Consider the following 14,099-nt stretch of genomic DNA (forward strand, 5'->3'; position numbering starts at 1 on the left):
ATTTCTCCCCCAGAGAACAGAGAGGGTAGGGGAGAGCAGGAAAGGCTACTTTTCTCTCCACTGCGGGGCCAGCAGAGATAGAGACGCTGCTGTCCTCCAGCAGAGGGCTGACGCCATTCGCTGACGTCTTTAATACTGAGCTGAGGCTCCTTCAGTCAGGAGTGTCTTCCCCAGCTGAAAGCAAGCAAAGCCAGAGGGCAGATAACTGCTTCCTTCCACAGGTCTGTCACCATGAAGGTGATCTTCTCAGCTGCAGCCCTTGTTCTAGCCAGCTCAGTGTGGACTTCCCTTGCTGTTGGTGAGTTACAACTTCTTGCTCTATCCACATTTTCTGCAATCTATGGGGATATTAGTGGTATAAATGCCATTAGATTCATTCGTTTGTTCACTCATTCATAGTGCTAGAGATTGAATACCTTGTGCATATTGCCTAAGCATTGTACCATTTAGCCATATCCCCAGTCACCACTTTGATTTATTTGATCCTTAACTCATTTTACAAATGAAGCAGAAATCCAGAGAAAAAAGATTCACATATTGTCACTGGTATCAAAACTGGGAGCTGGATTCCAGCCTTTCCAATTCCAGAACCACTGGTTTTCCAAAATACTAGTTTATCAAGAGGGCACTCACCTAAGAAGCACTCATTCCCACACTTCATATCTGTACATATCTCAAGCACAAAAAGAACTTCAGTAGGCTCTGTAGGAGACTCTATTCTTCTGGCTAATGAATGACAGTGTTTAGCAAATGCAGCATCCACAGTTAACTGTAGAGGCTGTGGGGCCCTGCCCCACACATTCTTTCCCATGTAGAGTTTCTTCTCAGCATTTGCCACATCAGTGGCAGCTACCTGTGTGGCCCATTTGTCAGATGCCTTGTCTGACACAGAACATTAGTCATCAATAGGAATTATTTTTCTCAATTCTGAGAGAACGTTTGCTTAGTAACAGCTTAAATTACTGTAAGGCATCATCTATATTGATCCCAAGATCTTTAATACCATAACGGGTTTCCCAGGGCACAGAATTAGCTTATTACATATCCAAGAAATATTTACTGTGTGCTGCAAACTAAGCTAGATAACTTATATGGCAGTAATGTCCCCAGACTCACAGTAGGACACACCAATGGTGGAAGATACAGTGATAGCATGACCCATGCCAAATATCAATAGATATTTTCATAAATGACTCAAGAAGAAAGTACATTAAGAGTGTGTAGATGTCAGACATGGTTGTCCACACCTTTAATCCCAACATTTCAGAGGCAGGGGCCGGTGGATCTCTGTGAATTTGAGCTTGAGACCAGCCTGGTCTACAGAGTGAATTCCAGGACAGCCAGGGCTATGTAGAGAGATCCTGTTGTTCTATGACTTGAAGTTATATGACTGAACTATAATTAATTATGTATGATTCTTCTATAATTACTTACATGTAGAATAGTGAAACTCAACATCCTTTAAGGTATCTCAATGTTAGTATTACAGATAATTTATAACCTAAAATATATTTTCTTAACCAATTAATACAAATACAAGTGGCAGGGATGGTTGAGGGTGGCTCAGAAGAGTGCTTGCCTAGCATGCACAAAGCCCTGGTCTCCATCCCTAGCACCACATAACTGGACACAAGCACACATCTGTAATACTAGCACATTATTAGAAGCCAGCAGGAGGTAGAGGAAGCAGGCTCAGAAGTTCAAGGTCATCCTGGACTTATACAGTAATCCCAAAGCCAGCCCAGACTACACAGACCCTAAAAAAAGACGGGCAGGGGGCTGGAGAGATTGCTCAGTGGTTAAGAACACTAACTGCTCTTCCAGAAGTCCCAAGTTTGATTTCCAACAACCACATGTTGGCTCACAACCATCTGTAATGGGATCTGATGCCTTTTTCTGGTGTGTCTGACACACCAGTGTACTCATATACATACAACAAATAAAATCTTTAAAAAAAAAAAGGAAGGAAGGAAGGTAGATAGATAGATAGATAGATAGATAGATAGATAGATAGATAGATAGGGGCCAGCTGTCTAGCAGAATAAAAGGGACTAGTTGTAGGGGGGAGAAGAAAAGGGATATGTGCAGGGTACAGGGAGGATTGCCAAAGAACTTTCCTTTAAGGCTTATCTCATGTGCAGGAGAGCTTTGCTAGCATGCACACATGTGGACCATGTTTGTGATTCACTGCTCCCAGAGCAAGAAAAAGACTCTGGAGTTATGGGTGGAGTTATGGGTGGAGTTATGTTTGGGTGCTGGGAACTGAACCTGGGTCTTCTACAAGAGCAGTAAGTACTCTTAACTGCTGAGCCACCTCTGCAGCATCAAAAAATTGTTCATACTTATGTAAGAATGTCTTTAGGAAACCCAGTACCACATAAAACGATATATACCAATTTTTAAAACAGAACTTTTAAAATGACAAAAAGTTAAAACCTATGAATTTTCTAAGTTATTTCCCCAAGAAGTGGCTGGACCAGATTTCTGTATCACTCCTGACTGTTCCTATAGAGGTCAGCTTGTGCTAAAAAGGAACCCCTGGGCTCTAATGATGGGATGGGATGCTCCTGAATGACAAGCAGGGCCCCCTTCACCTACTCTTTTCCCTGAGGTCATAGGCAGGGCAGTAACTCTTCTGTGTATGCTCATCCTTCCAGATTTCGTCCTTCCTATGAACTTTCACATGACCGAGGAGCTTCTACAAAAGACAAAGGTGAGCTCTACTTCCTAGGTTCCCAGAGCAGGAACAGAGAGCAAGCCAGCTTCTCTCCCAGGTCCTTCTGAAGGTGTTGAACAGGAGTGACTTGCCTGGGAACACCATAATCATAAGAGAGCCTAAGTGAGTGAGGCTCATTTAGTTGCCCCCTGGAGCTCTTCCTACACATTACTCCAATCTGCAAGCGACCTGTGAGATCCACCATTAAATGCATGAGAAGATCGTGGCTCAAATTCAGGTTGGTCCCATGCTGGTGTGAATATTATTTCCACAGTGATAACCAGGATATTTATGTATCACTCTCACACCCAAACCTCAAGATGCATTCTGTCAACCCTTCCTCTTAACTGTGTTGTGGTAAGGGTGAGTATACTGGTATTTAAGACAGTACAGATTGAAAGTCACTCACCAATGCTTATAAGAAATTCCAGTTTTTACCAGGCATGCTGTCTCGTGTTAGTTCTAGCACTAGGGAGACACAGTTAGAAAGTTCTATGTGAGTCTAAGGCCAGCCTCATCTACATAGTAAGTTCCAGGACAGCTAGGGCTACATAGAGAGACTCTGTCTCAAAAAAAAAAAAAAAAAAAATCAAGTAACAAAACAAAACAAAACAAAACAGTAGAAATATTAAAAGATAGAAAACGAGCTGAGTGGTGGTACCCATTCCTTTAATCCCAGCACAGGGGAGGCCTCTGAGTTTGAGGCCAGCCTGGTCTACAGAGTGCGTTTCAGGACAACCAGGGCTACACAGAGAAAAAAAGAAAAAGTAGAAGAGGAAACAACAAAAAGAAAATTAAAGGAAGAAATTCCCTCCATTTTCTAGAAATTCCTTTCCTTTTTTCTTAAAACTTTGTCTTACATGAGTCTGTATGAGTGCACACCACATGTACACAGGCACGCATGGAAGCCAGAAGATCCCCTGGAACTAGAGTTACGGGCAGTCGTGAGCCATCTGGTACAGGAGCTGGAAACCAAACTCCATTCCTCTGGAAGAGCAACAAGTGCTGAGCCATCCCTCAGCTCCAGAAATGCCTGTCTGGAAAGACATTTCCCAGCTTTTACTTTCTATACTATAACAATGACACCTTGTAATTTGTGGAACAGAGACTTTCTTTCTGATGAGAGGTGGGAGGCTAGGAAATGCACATAGTTATATAGATAACAATGGTAAAAACCAGGATAGACGTGGAGGGTCTGAAGCCTGTCTTCTGAACTCCTGGTCTAGTGTTCCTTACTCCATCCCCATTCCTGCTACCACCAGGCCAATGGGCCTAGAGGGGATGAATGAAGCCGTGTTCTCTGTCTCACTTCAGGCCTTGTGCATCAAGAACATACAGTTATGTTGGATACTTAGCTACTTCAAGGTCAGTGAGCCTATATGTGGCAGTAACCAAGTGACCTACGAGGGCGAGTGCCATCTCTGCTCCGGAATTCTGTAAGTCTGCATTTTATTATTCCTTCCCTCAGCCAACTCCCATTAGAATGTCCTTCACACACCCCTCCATTACCTGCTTTTCCATTCCTCCCCTCTCTATTCTTGCTCTCCAAAGTTGAATGGGATCCTGTTCTAATAATGCAGAAACAGAAAGTCACAGAGGTCAGAGTGCAGTGTCTGGCATGGACAATGACCAAATAAATGGAGGGAACTCAGCAGCAAGGAGGCACAGCATTCAGACCATGTGACCATAGCCCTGTTGGTTCACCAGGCTCTAGAACAGCCTAATGAAGCAAAGATGGGATGGTGAGATGGCTCTGGATGTAAAGGCACTTGACACCAAGCCTGATGACGTGGTGTTTGATCCTAGGGACTCACGTGGTAGAAGGACAGCCCTAAATTCCTGACCTCCACACACAAACCACACTACACACATGTACACAAACACATGCTCACACATGCACACAAAATATGTCATTAAAACACGCCTTAAAGAGGAGGGGGATGGGCATAAACGGAGGAATGAGAGACGTGGAGGAGGAGGATGGGGAAGAGGAGGAAGCTGGGTGATAGGTTTACTCAACTAATGGTTTGTTGGTCTTTAAATCAAGATTATTCCCCCCACATAGTTTTGTCTTTTTAATGTTCATCCTGTTAGCAGTTTATTTTGGGGGCTGTGACATTTAGCTTTTGGAAACAACTGCAAAATACCCAACTCTTTGATCCAAGGCACAGAAGTCTGCACATCACATATGGCTAGGTCAAACATCTTTCCCTCCTTGTCTTCATCTTTTTTAAGAAAAAGAATAATCTTCTTGGCTAGTATGAGAGATGTTTGGTCAAGTAGGAAGATGCACTTTGTGTGACGCCCTTGGGTGTGAAATACCAAAACTCACACTCGAGCCCAGAAGAGTTGTTTGTGTGACGCCCGCCCTTGGGTGTGAAATACCAAAACTCACACTCGAGCCCATACGAGTTGTGAGGTGATTTTGTTTTGTTTTTTGAGGCAGGATTTCTCAATGTAACCAGCCTTGGATGTCTTGGAGTCACTCTGTAGACCAGGCTAGCCTTGAACTCAGAGATCCACCTGCTTCTGCCTCCTGGGTGCTGGGATTGATGGCAAATACTACCATGTCCAGCTGTGAGGTAAAGTTTTTATATCAGCCTCAGTGACTGGCATAGATAACTGCCTACAGTAGCAGCTGATGCTCACAGCACAATAGACCAAGAGGCACTGTTACATACAAACTCACTTTTACTATATTTAAAAAATTAGGGGTTGAGGAGATGGCTCAGTGGGACCATGTTTGTGACACCAGTATGAAGGACAGAGTTCAAATTCCCAATAGCCACCTGAGAAAGGCATCCACGACTGCTTGCCTGTAACCCCAGTGTTGAGGGGCAGAGGCAGGAGGACCACTGTGGCTTGTCAGCACCAGCCTAGCTCTGGGATCAGTGAGAGACCTTATCTCAAGAAAATAAAGTAAAAGAAGATACAGCAGGCTATCCACAGGTACACATTGAAGCAGGCACCTGCGCACATGAGAAGACAGCACACACATACATCACACACACACATATAAATACTAAATAAACATAGAATTGTTTTCTTGAGCTGTAGATATAGCTCAGTAGTAGGACTCTTTCTTGTTATATGTGAGGCCCTGTGTTCAGTATCTTCAACAATTCAAAAATAATTATGGTGTACATGTGTGATCCTGGTACTCAGGAGACAGACACAGAATGTCTGTATGCTAGAGGCCAGCCTGGTATACACAGCAAGGTTAGGCCTGCCAAAGCTGAAGAGTACACCCATCTAAGACAAACAAACAAAACCAAAAATAATTATAATAAAGTATTTTCACCCGGTGGTGGTGGTGGTGGTGGTGGTGGTGATGGTGGTGGTGATGGTGGTGGTGATGGTGGTGGTGATGGTGATGGTGGTGATGGTGGTGGTGGTGGTGGCGGTGGAGGTGGTAGTGATGCACACTTTAATCCCAGCATTTTGGGAGGCAGAGGCAGGCAGATCTCTGAATTTAAAGCCAGCCTGGTCTACATACTAAGTTGTATGACAACTAGGACTGCACAAAGAAACCCTATCTAGAAAAATGAAAATAAATTAATTAAAGAAATTAAATATTCTCTTAACAGTTTTCCTGAGATCACAAATAAACTTTACAGTAGAACAGTAATTTTATGGAGGGCAGTCTACCCAACTCTATCCTTTAGCTCCTGAGTAAAAGACTTAAAATTTTATTCACAAACTTCTGGCTCCATGCTGGACAGGTTCTGAGCTATTCTAACCCAATTATTAATAACCAGATAAATGCACCATTATTTATTATCTTAGGGTTTTACTGCAATGAAGAGATATCATGACCAAGGCAACTCTTATAACAACATTTAATTAGGGCTAGCTTACAGGTTCAGAGGTTCAGTCCACTATCATCAAGTCAGGAACATGGCAGCATCCAAGAACACATGGTGCAGAGGGACCTGAGAGTTCTACATCTTCATCTGAAGGCTGGTTTCCAGGCAGCTAGGATGATTAAAGCCCATGCTCACAGTGACACACCGACTCCAACAAAGCCACACTTCCAAATATTGCCACTCCCTAGGCCAAGCACATACAAACCATCACACTTGCTAACTGAGTCTTGCTCTGCTCTATGCGTGTCCTCAGAGCAAGCTTCTTTCGGTCATGTGCTCATGGTCCATCCTCATGGTCTACCCTTCTTCTCCCTACCCAAAATCCCCTCACGTGATCTGAAGTCCCCCCCCCTTCCTTTTTCCCCGCCCAGTCACAAGCTCTAGCTTTTTATTGTCGAATCAGAGATCACTGGGGAGCATTTGTACAGCACACTGGTCAATACAATGCCCATGTCTAGGCTGCAACCTGACATTGGGGTACAGAAGTCAGCATCTGACTACACAGTGCACAAGACCAACCCCTACATTAAAGCAATCTAATCTGGATTCATGGCAATTACAAATGAAGGTGTTCGACAGTCCCCTTTCTTTGAGCTGTCACTGCCATACAAACTATGCCTTTACCTGTTATATACCAGTTCGCACAGGCACAAATATTGTTGTTGTCTTTTAAATCTGGAGAAAAATATATACAAATAAAATATATATTCCATTGTTTTTTCTAGCTTCATATAAGCTGCCCAATACTGGCTGTTTCCTTACATGGATTCCAGTCTGTCTGTTTTAGTTGAGACAGGGTCTCATTTAAAATAAACAAACACACACACACACACACACATATATATATATGTATATAGGCTGTGGTAGCATACACCTTTAATCCCAGTTCTTGGGAGGCAGAGACAGGTGGATCTCTGAGTTCGAGGCCAAGCCTGGTCTACAAAGTGAGTTCTAGTACCGCCAGGAATACAGAGAAACCCTGTCTCAAAAAAACAACAACAAAAAGAACTGTTTTTTTTTTTTAAGTGTGTGTATATGTGTACATGCATAGCACATGTAAATAGCATACCACATGTAAATACAGGACCCTATGGAAGCCAGAAAAGGTCATTGGATCCCCTGGAGCTAGAATCACAGGCTGTTGTAAGCTGCCCAAACTCATCCACTTCTAACCTCCACGGGTACACAGACACACAGGCAGGCAAACCACATATACACATAAAATAAATACATCATATATATAGTCAGTGTTATTAACAACATATTTCTCTCTTTACTTTGTTGAAGACTACCAAGAAAGAATTGGTGGGTTATGGTTTATGGCATACCACAAAACAAAAATAATCATTTCAAGCCAGCTAGTGGTAGTGCACACCTTTGGTCCCAGCACTCAGGAGGCAGAAGCAGGCTAACTCTGAGTTCCAGGACAGCCTGGTCTACAGACTGAGTTTCAGGACAGCCTGGACAGTTAGACACAGTAACTTTGTCTCAAAAAATAAAAATCAATCAATCAAACAAACAATGATTTCATAATTTTTTCCAGATATGAAGACAGAACTGTAATTAAAGTGCATGATGGGCCATGTGTAAGTAAAGTCTCTTTTCCTTTTTCATTTATAAGAGTAAAGCAAGAGGAGCTGGAGAGATGGCTCAGCCTGTAAGAGCACTGACTGCTCTTCCAAAGGTCCTCAGTTCAATTCTCTGCAACCACATGGTGGCTCAAAACCACCAGTGATGAGATCTGACACCCTCTTCTGGTGCATGTAAGACAGCTACAGTGTACTTATATATAGTAATTAATAAATAAACCTTTTTAAAAAAAAAAGAGTAAAGCAAGAAATGAAAATTGTATGACTCAACAGGATAACAATCCATTCTCCTAAATTTTTTGTTAAACATTAAGACTATGTTAGTTTTCTCTAAAACTGTGTTAGAAAATATTTTATTCCTATGATTATTCCAGCTGATGTCAGATCTCTGGTACATGAAGAACACTGCGGGTGAGTTAGTAGATAGCTGGCAGAACCTGGAAGGAAATGTTAGCATCCCAACTTCCCATACTCAGGCAGAAAACAAGAATATGTATCTCTTCTTCCTTCCTTTTAACAACCCTCTATCCCCGTTGGGGTGCTTGCTTTCTTGCTTTTTTTTTTTTTTTTTTTTTTTTTGAGACAAGAGTCTCACTAAGTAGCCCTGGCTGTCCTGGAACTCTCTATGTAGACCAGGTTGACCTTGAACTCATAGAGAACCACCTGCCTATGCCTCTAGAATGTGGGGACTAAAGCCATGCACTTGTATCTTAATATTCAGAAAAACTGACAGAAAAATAGGCAAAGACTAGTTTTACTGAAAAAAAGAGAAAAGTCAGATCTGCATGCTAGCACCTGGGAGGCTACAGCAGAAGGATTGTAATTTGGGGGCTGGCCTTGCCTCCACTGTAAGACCTTGTTTCTAAAACAAAAATCAGGGACAGGATGTGCTCTTGGTTGATCGTGAGGTAATTAACATGTAAAGCTGGTTCAAATGCCCTTAAGTAACTGGACAAATTCAAATTGAAACAATAATGACATTCCAATTTACCAGCTACACTGGGAAAGGCTGGGATTTATGCAGTACTGGTGGAGACAAGAGGACAGTAGTCTCACAATGGCTAAGAGCAGGGAGGACTTAAAAGTCATTGTGGAGAACAATCAGGTTTCAGACAGTGCAACAAATTAAGTTCATATGTATCTTATGGACCAGTATTTCCAAACCTTGAAAACTACAGATAGTTCTCAGCTTTGCAAAGTAATGTACATGTCTACGACAGTGCTTATCACATGTGAAGCAAAGAAGACTAAATAAATGACTGGTCCTTCCTCCTCACGGCCTTGCACAGGTTCTCTGTATCATATAACAGGGGGAGGGCTGGTCCTTATCGCTTATCCCCAACCCTGTTTCCTGCCTGGTATCACCCCCTTTACTGCTATCTCCTTTCCCAGATCCCTCACGGGATCTTTAAAGTCATAGCTCTTAGCTACATCTCATAGTCAAAGAAGCAGAGGTCTGGAGAGGCCATGTGACTTACTTCACACCCTGAGCTGGAAATGGCTAGGGCTGACCTTTGAATATGGACATCAGTTTCCCATTCCATACTTCACAAAGCCCTTGTTCTATCCCGGTGTGCCACACGCCTCTAATTTAATGCTTCTACTTCCCCTCTGCTGGAGTGGACCCACATCCTTTGCTTTCCTCTCTGCTCACATCTACTCGGCTTTCTTTTTATTCTACAATGAGATCAGAGTGTCTCTAGTTGGCCTCAGTCCGCTGTTCTGCACCTTCCTGCTAGACTGTGGGTATGTGTGGTACCAATGCATTGGCTTTTCTCTTAATCTCGCTGACCTCAGTTCCTCTAAGCAATCATTTCTTTTACAGGAACACTCCTCGGATGAGTCTGAACACTGATAAGTTACTGAGTTCTCAGAGAGGCACGTGGAGCATGACTGACTCTTCAAAGATACCCAATTTGGGAGACAGGGTCTGGAGTTCAATGGTAGTGTACACTAGGGTGTACGAAGCCTTAGGGAGTGTTAAAAGAGAACAGTACCTTGAGAAAAACATCTTGATTGTAGAAGATACTTGGATCAAATTCATTGATTTGTTTCTTCAATAAATGATTCTCAGCATAAACTTGGCTGGTAAACATTTTCTCCATCAATAACAACCTTTTCCTTTTTGGGAGAGTTGATAGGGTTTGTTTGTTTGAGACAGGGCTTCTCACTGTGTAGACCAGGTTGGACTTGAACTCAAGAGACCCAACTACCCCTGACTCTTGAATGCTGGGATTAAAGGTGTGCACTACCACCACCACCACTTGGCAAGAACCTTTTCAATACACCAGATACTCAATGTTCTCATTACTCTATATTTTCACATAAATTGTGACCAAATAACCAATGAAATGTAAAATGTAGGAATAATCTCAGTAGCAGCAATGTTTACAAGCTGAGGGCTTTGGTCATAATTGAGTTTAATATGTGTCCTGTGAGCAGTATAGCTCGCAGCATGTCGCCTAACAACTACACCATAATAGGGTACTGTGTACTATGTATCTGTGTACCACAAGCATTTGTGATACTGCAGAAGCCAGAAGGAGTCAAATTCTCAGGAGTGGAACTATAGATGGTGTGAGCCACCAGATGGATGCTAAGAATCAAACCTCAGTCCTTTGTAAGAACAGCAAGTGCTCATAATTGCTAAGCCACCTCTCTAGCTCCAAAGATTTGTTTTTAAAAATGTATTTATTATAATTATATGAGTACACTGTAGCTGTTTTCAGACATACCAGAAGAGGGCCTCATATCCTATTACAGATGGTTGTGAGCCACCATGTGGTTGCTGGGATTTGAACTCAGGACCTCTGGAAGAGCAGTCAGTGCTCTTAACCATGGCGCCATCTCTCCAGTCCAATGATTTTTTTTTTTTTTTAGATCATGTATATGTGTCCAAGTGTGAATATGTTCAGGTGCCCACAAAAACCAGAGGTGTGGGTCCTTCTAGAGCTTGAGAACCTGACATGGAGGCTGGGCATCAAACTTGGATCCTCTGCAAGAGCAGTACGGACGTGTTCCTAACCTGAGCCATGTTTCCAGCTTGGAATTCAGAGTTTTATTGAAAGAAAATTTGTTAAGTATAATACTGGGGTAACTCCTGGTGATAACAGTGTTGCTAAATACTTCCCAGTAAGGTATCTAAGACTCAAAACAAACTTACACTGCACTGGATGAAGCAGGTCTGCAATCCCAGGTACATGAGAGACTGGGTCAGATGAAGGAATTATAAATTCATGGCATACCTAAGCTACCGTTGAGTTCAGCAACAGCCTGGACAATGCTGTTCTCTGGTAGAGCAATTGCCTAGCATGTAGAGGGCTCCCCAAATGGCACAGAACCAACAATCCAACAACAACAAAAATGCTTGAGAAGTACATTCCCATTATATTAAAAAAAAACAAAAGACCCCTTGTGCAAGGCGGCCTTCATAGTACCAGAAGGTTGCTAGGGGGAAGGGCCACCAACACTCTTCCTCAGCCGTGAACCCTGTGCACTGTAGTAATGACTGGCATGGCAAGAGATGCCCCAGGGGTGCAACAGTGGCACAAGCAGATGGGAGTTACCATCTGTGTTCTGATTGGATTTGAGGCCTGCTTCCTAGGAGGAAACACATGTCTGGGACTGTAAATCAGGTCCAGGGAGTGCAAATATGATTAAGAGCCAGAGGACCAGGATGTGTGCTGCAAGATAATGTCTCTAGCTAGCCATATCAGAGAAATTGTGCCCCATAAAATAAGATTTCCTAAGCAAGACCTGCATAATGACATCAATTGACATGCTGATATAGATGGAAGAAATTTTTTAAGCTCCCACCAGCCCACCCACCTGCCAAGATGAACAGCTACAGATAATCAATGCCTGCTGAGAGAAATCAGTTTTCTCTGGGGAGTTCTCTGATAGCTTATTTAATCCCAAGTGTTTAGCCCTATACATTTACATATAAGCAATAAGTTGATTTTATATAAACTTACAGGGGCAGTTGTGAGCTGCCATGTGGGCAATGGGAACGAAACGAAGCCCAGGTCCTCTGCAAGAGCAGGAAATTCTCTAAAACACTGAGCCATCTCTCCAGCCCCCACTTTTATTTTTTAATTACATCAATTAGTATGTGTGCGCACATGAGCACCACAGCATTCATGTGGAGGTCAGAGGACAGCCTGGGGGTGAGGGATAATGCTCTCCTTATATCATGTGGATCCTGAGGACTATACTCAGGTTATCAAGATTGGTGGCACATGTTTTTATCTACTGAACTGTCTTGCCAACTCACAACCTAGATTCTCAAGATGGAGACTAGCTACCATGGGACTCCGAGTCCCAGGGAAATTCAACTGAAACCTTCCCAGGCCTTTAAGTTTTTCATAATTATCATCGAATCTGTTGGGGTCTTGACAACATGAAGAACTGAAAACCAGGACAAAATTTTGCCTATGAGCCACTAGAATCTGGACATTGAGTTGTTTTCTAAGTGTGTGGATATAAGGTGATGCCCCAATAGTCTCAAGTGCTCTGGTAATGATGTTTATGCTTACTGTTGCTGTTATTTCAAGTGAAATTCACACATCTTAGTATTTGTAATGGCTATTCCTGGTTGTCAACTTGACTATATCTGGAATGAACTACAATCCACAATTGGAAGGCTCACCTGTGATCCAAATCTTGAGGCTGAGAGATACAAGTTTCTCACCAGGATCTTGGCACGGAGATGTTGAGGCATAGTGGCTATGAATCCCAGGAGACTAAGGCAGGGAGATCTCTGAGTTCAAGATCAGCCTGGGACAAAACAAATCCCAGATCCAGCCAGGCGTGGTGGCGCACGCCTTTGATCCCAGCACTTGGGAGGCAGAGGCAGGCGGATTTCTGAGTTCAAGGCTGGCCTGGTCTACAAAGTGAGTTCCAGGACAGCAAAGGCTACACTTAGAAACCCTGTCTCCGGGGGGGGGGGGGGGGGGGATCGCAGATCCAGGCGTGATGGTACGCACCACTAATCTTGACCATACCTTCTGCTGGAGACCTACATAAGGACATTAGAAGAAGGAAGATTCACTCTCTTTTGCCTGTTTGCATTTACTTGCCATCACATCTATTGGAATCTATTAGCCTTGTGGAACTGAGCAACTACTAGATCCTTGGACTTCCCATTCAAGGCTGACCATTGTTGGGGAGTTGGACTACAGACTGTACGTCATCATAACAAATTCCTTTACTATACAGAGACTATCCGTAAATTCTGTAACTCTAGAGAACCCTGACTAATGCAGTATTGAAGTAACAGAATTAGAAGGCAGGCATATTTGGTTGCCACATTAAGCTACAGTTTCTAGTAGCTCCTTAGATTATCGATAGACCTAACTATTTGACCTCCACCTACTGGCCATTCCTTTTTGGATTTTTGTTGTTGTTGTTGTTGGGGGTAGGTGGGGGTGTTTGTTTTGACAGGGTCTTATTATGTAGCTCTGGCTGACCTGGAACTCACACTGTAGACCAAGCTGGCCTCAAACTCACAGAGAGCCACCTGCCTCTGCCTCTGGAGTGCCTGGTTCTTCGTTAGTTCTTAACAACAGTTTCAAATAACCCTCTGCATCCTCCTTTACTTCTGCCCTTTGATTATGCCGGCTTGTTGTTGAGAATGATTGAATCCCATGAAAACTATGCAACCAGTCTTCCACTGTGTGTGTTGCATGTGCATGCAGAAGCCACATAGGCAGAAGGAAAACTGAGCTACGGGAGGTCTCTTGTACTCCAGAGGTATGTTAATGAGGAGGAACTATAGAAAGTAAACTTGGGCATGGCCCGCCTGGGAAGTAAAATTAAAACAAGATGCCTGACTAGAGGTTATTCTCATCCCGTGAAAGTAGAACTGAACTCATGCCTTCACCAGCAGGACAGGCAGACAGACAAAAAAATGAACTTTCAGACTGGAGA

General features: G+C 43.1%; 1 protein-coding gene across 2 annotated transcripts; it reads left to right on the top strand.

Moving 5' to 3' along the window:
- The first annotated feature begins 62 nt into the window (after positions 1-62).
- Positions 63-10,287, top strand: Spink8 (serine peptidase inhibitor Kazal type 8 (putative)). Of its 2 annotated transcripts, XM_021173259.3 has the most exons (5): positions 63-298; positions 2,658-2,713; positions 4,031-4,152; positions 8,126-8,168; positions 9,997-10,110. In XM_021173259.3, exons 1-5 carry the CDS (start codon positions 232-234, stop codon positions 10,024-10,026), a joined length of 318 nt encoding a protein of 105 aa, XP_021028918.1. In that variant the 5' UTR covers positions 63-231; the 3' UTR covers positions 10,027-10,110. The 2 variants fall into 2 exon arrangements, with proteins under 2 accessions (XP_021028918.1, XP_021028916.1); XM_021173257.3 differs by lacking the exon at positions 8,126-8,168 and having other exon boundaries at positions 9,997-10,287.
- The last annotated feature ends 3,812 nt before the right edge of the window (positions 10,288-14,099 follow it).

This window comes from Mus caroli, unplaced genomic scaffold, assembly GCF_978045245.1.
Source record: "Mus caroli unplaced genomic scaffold, Mus_caroli_1 scaffold_11, whole genome shotgun sequence".
Taxonomy (NCBI): Eukaryota; Metazoa; Chordata; class Mammalia; order Rodentia; family Muridae; genus Mus; species Mus caroli.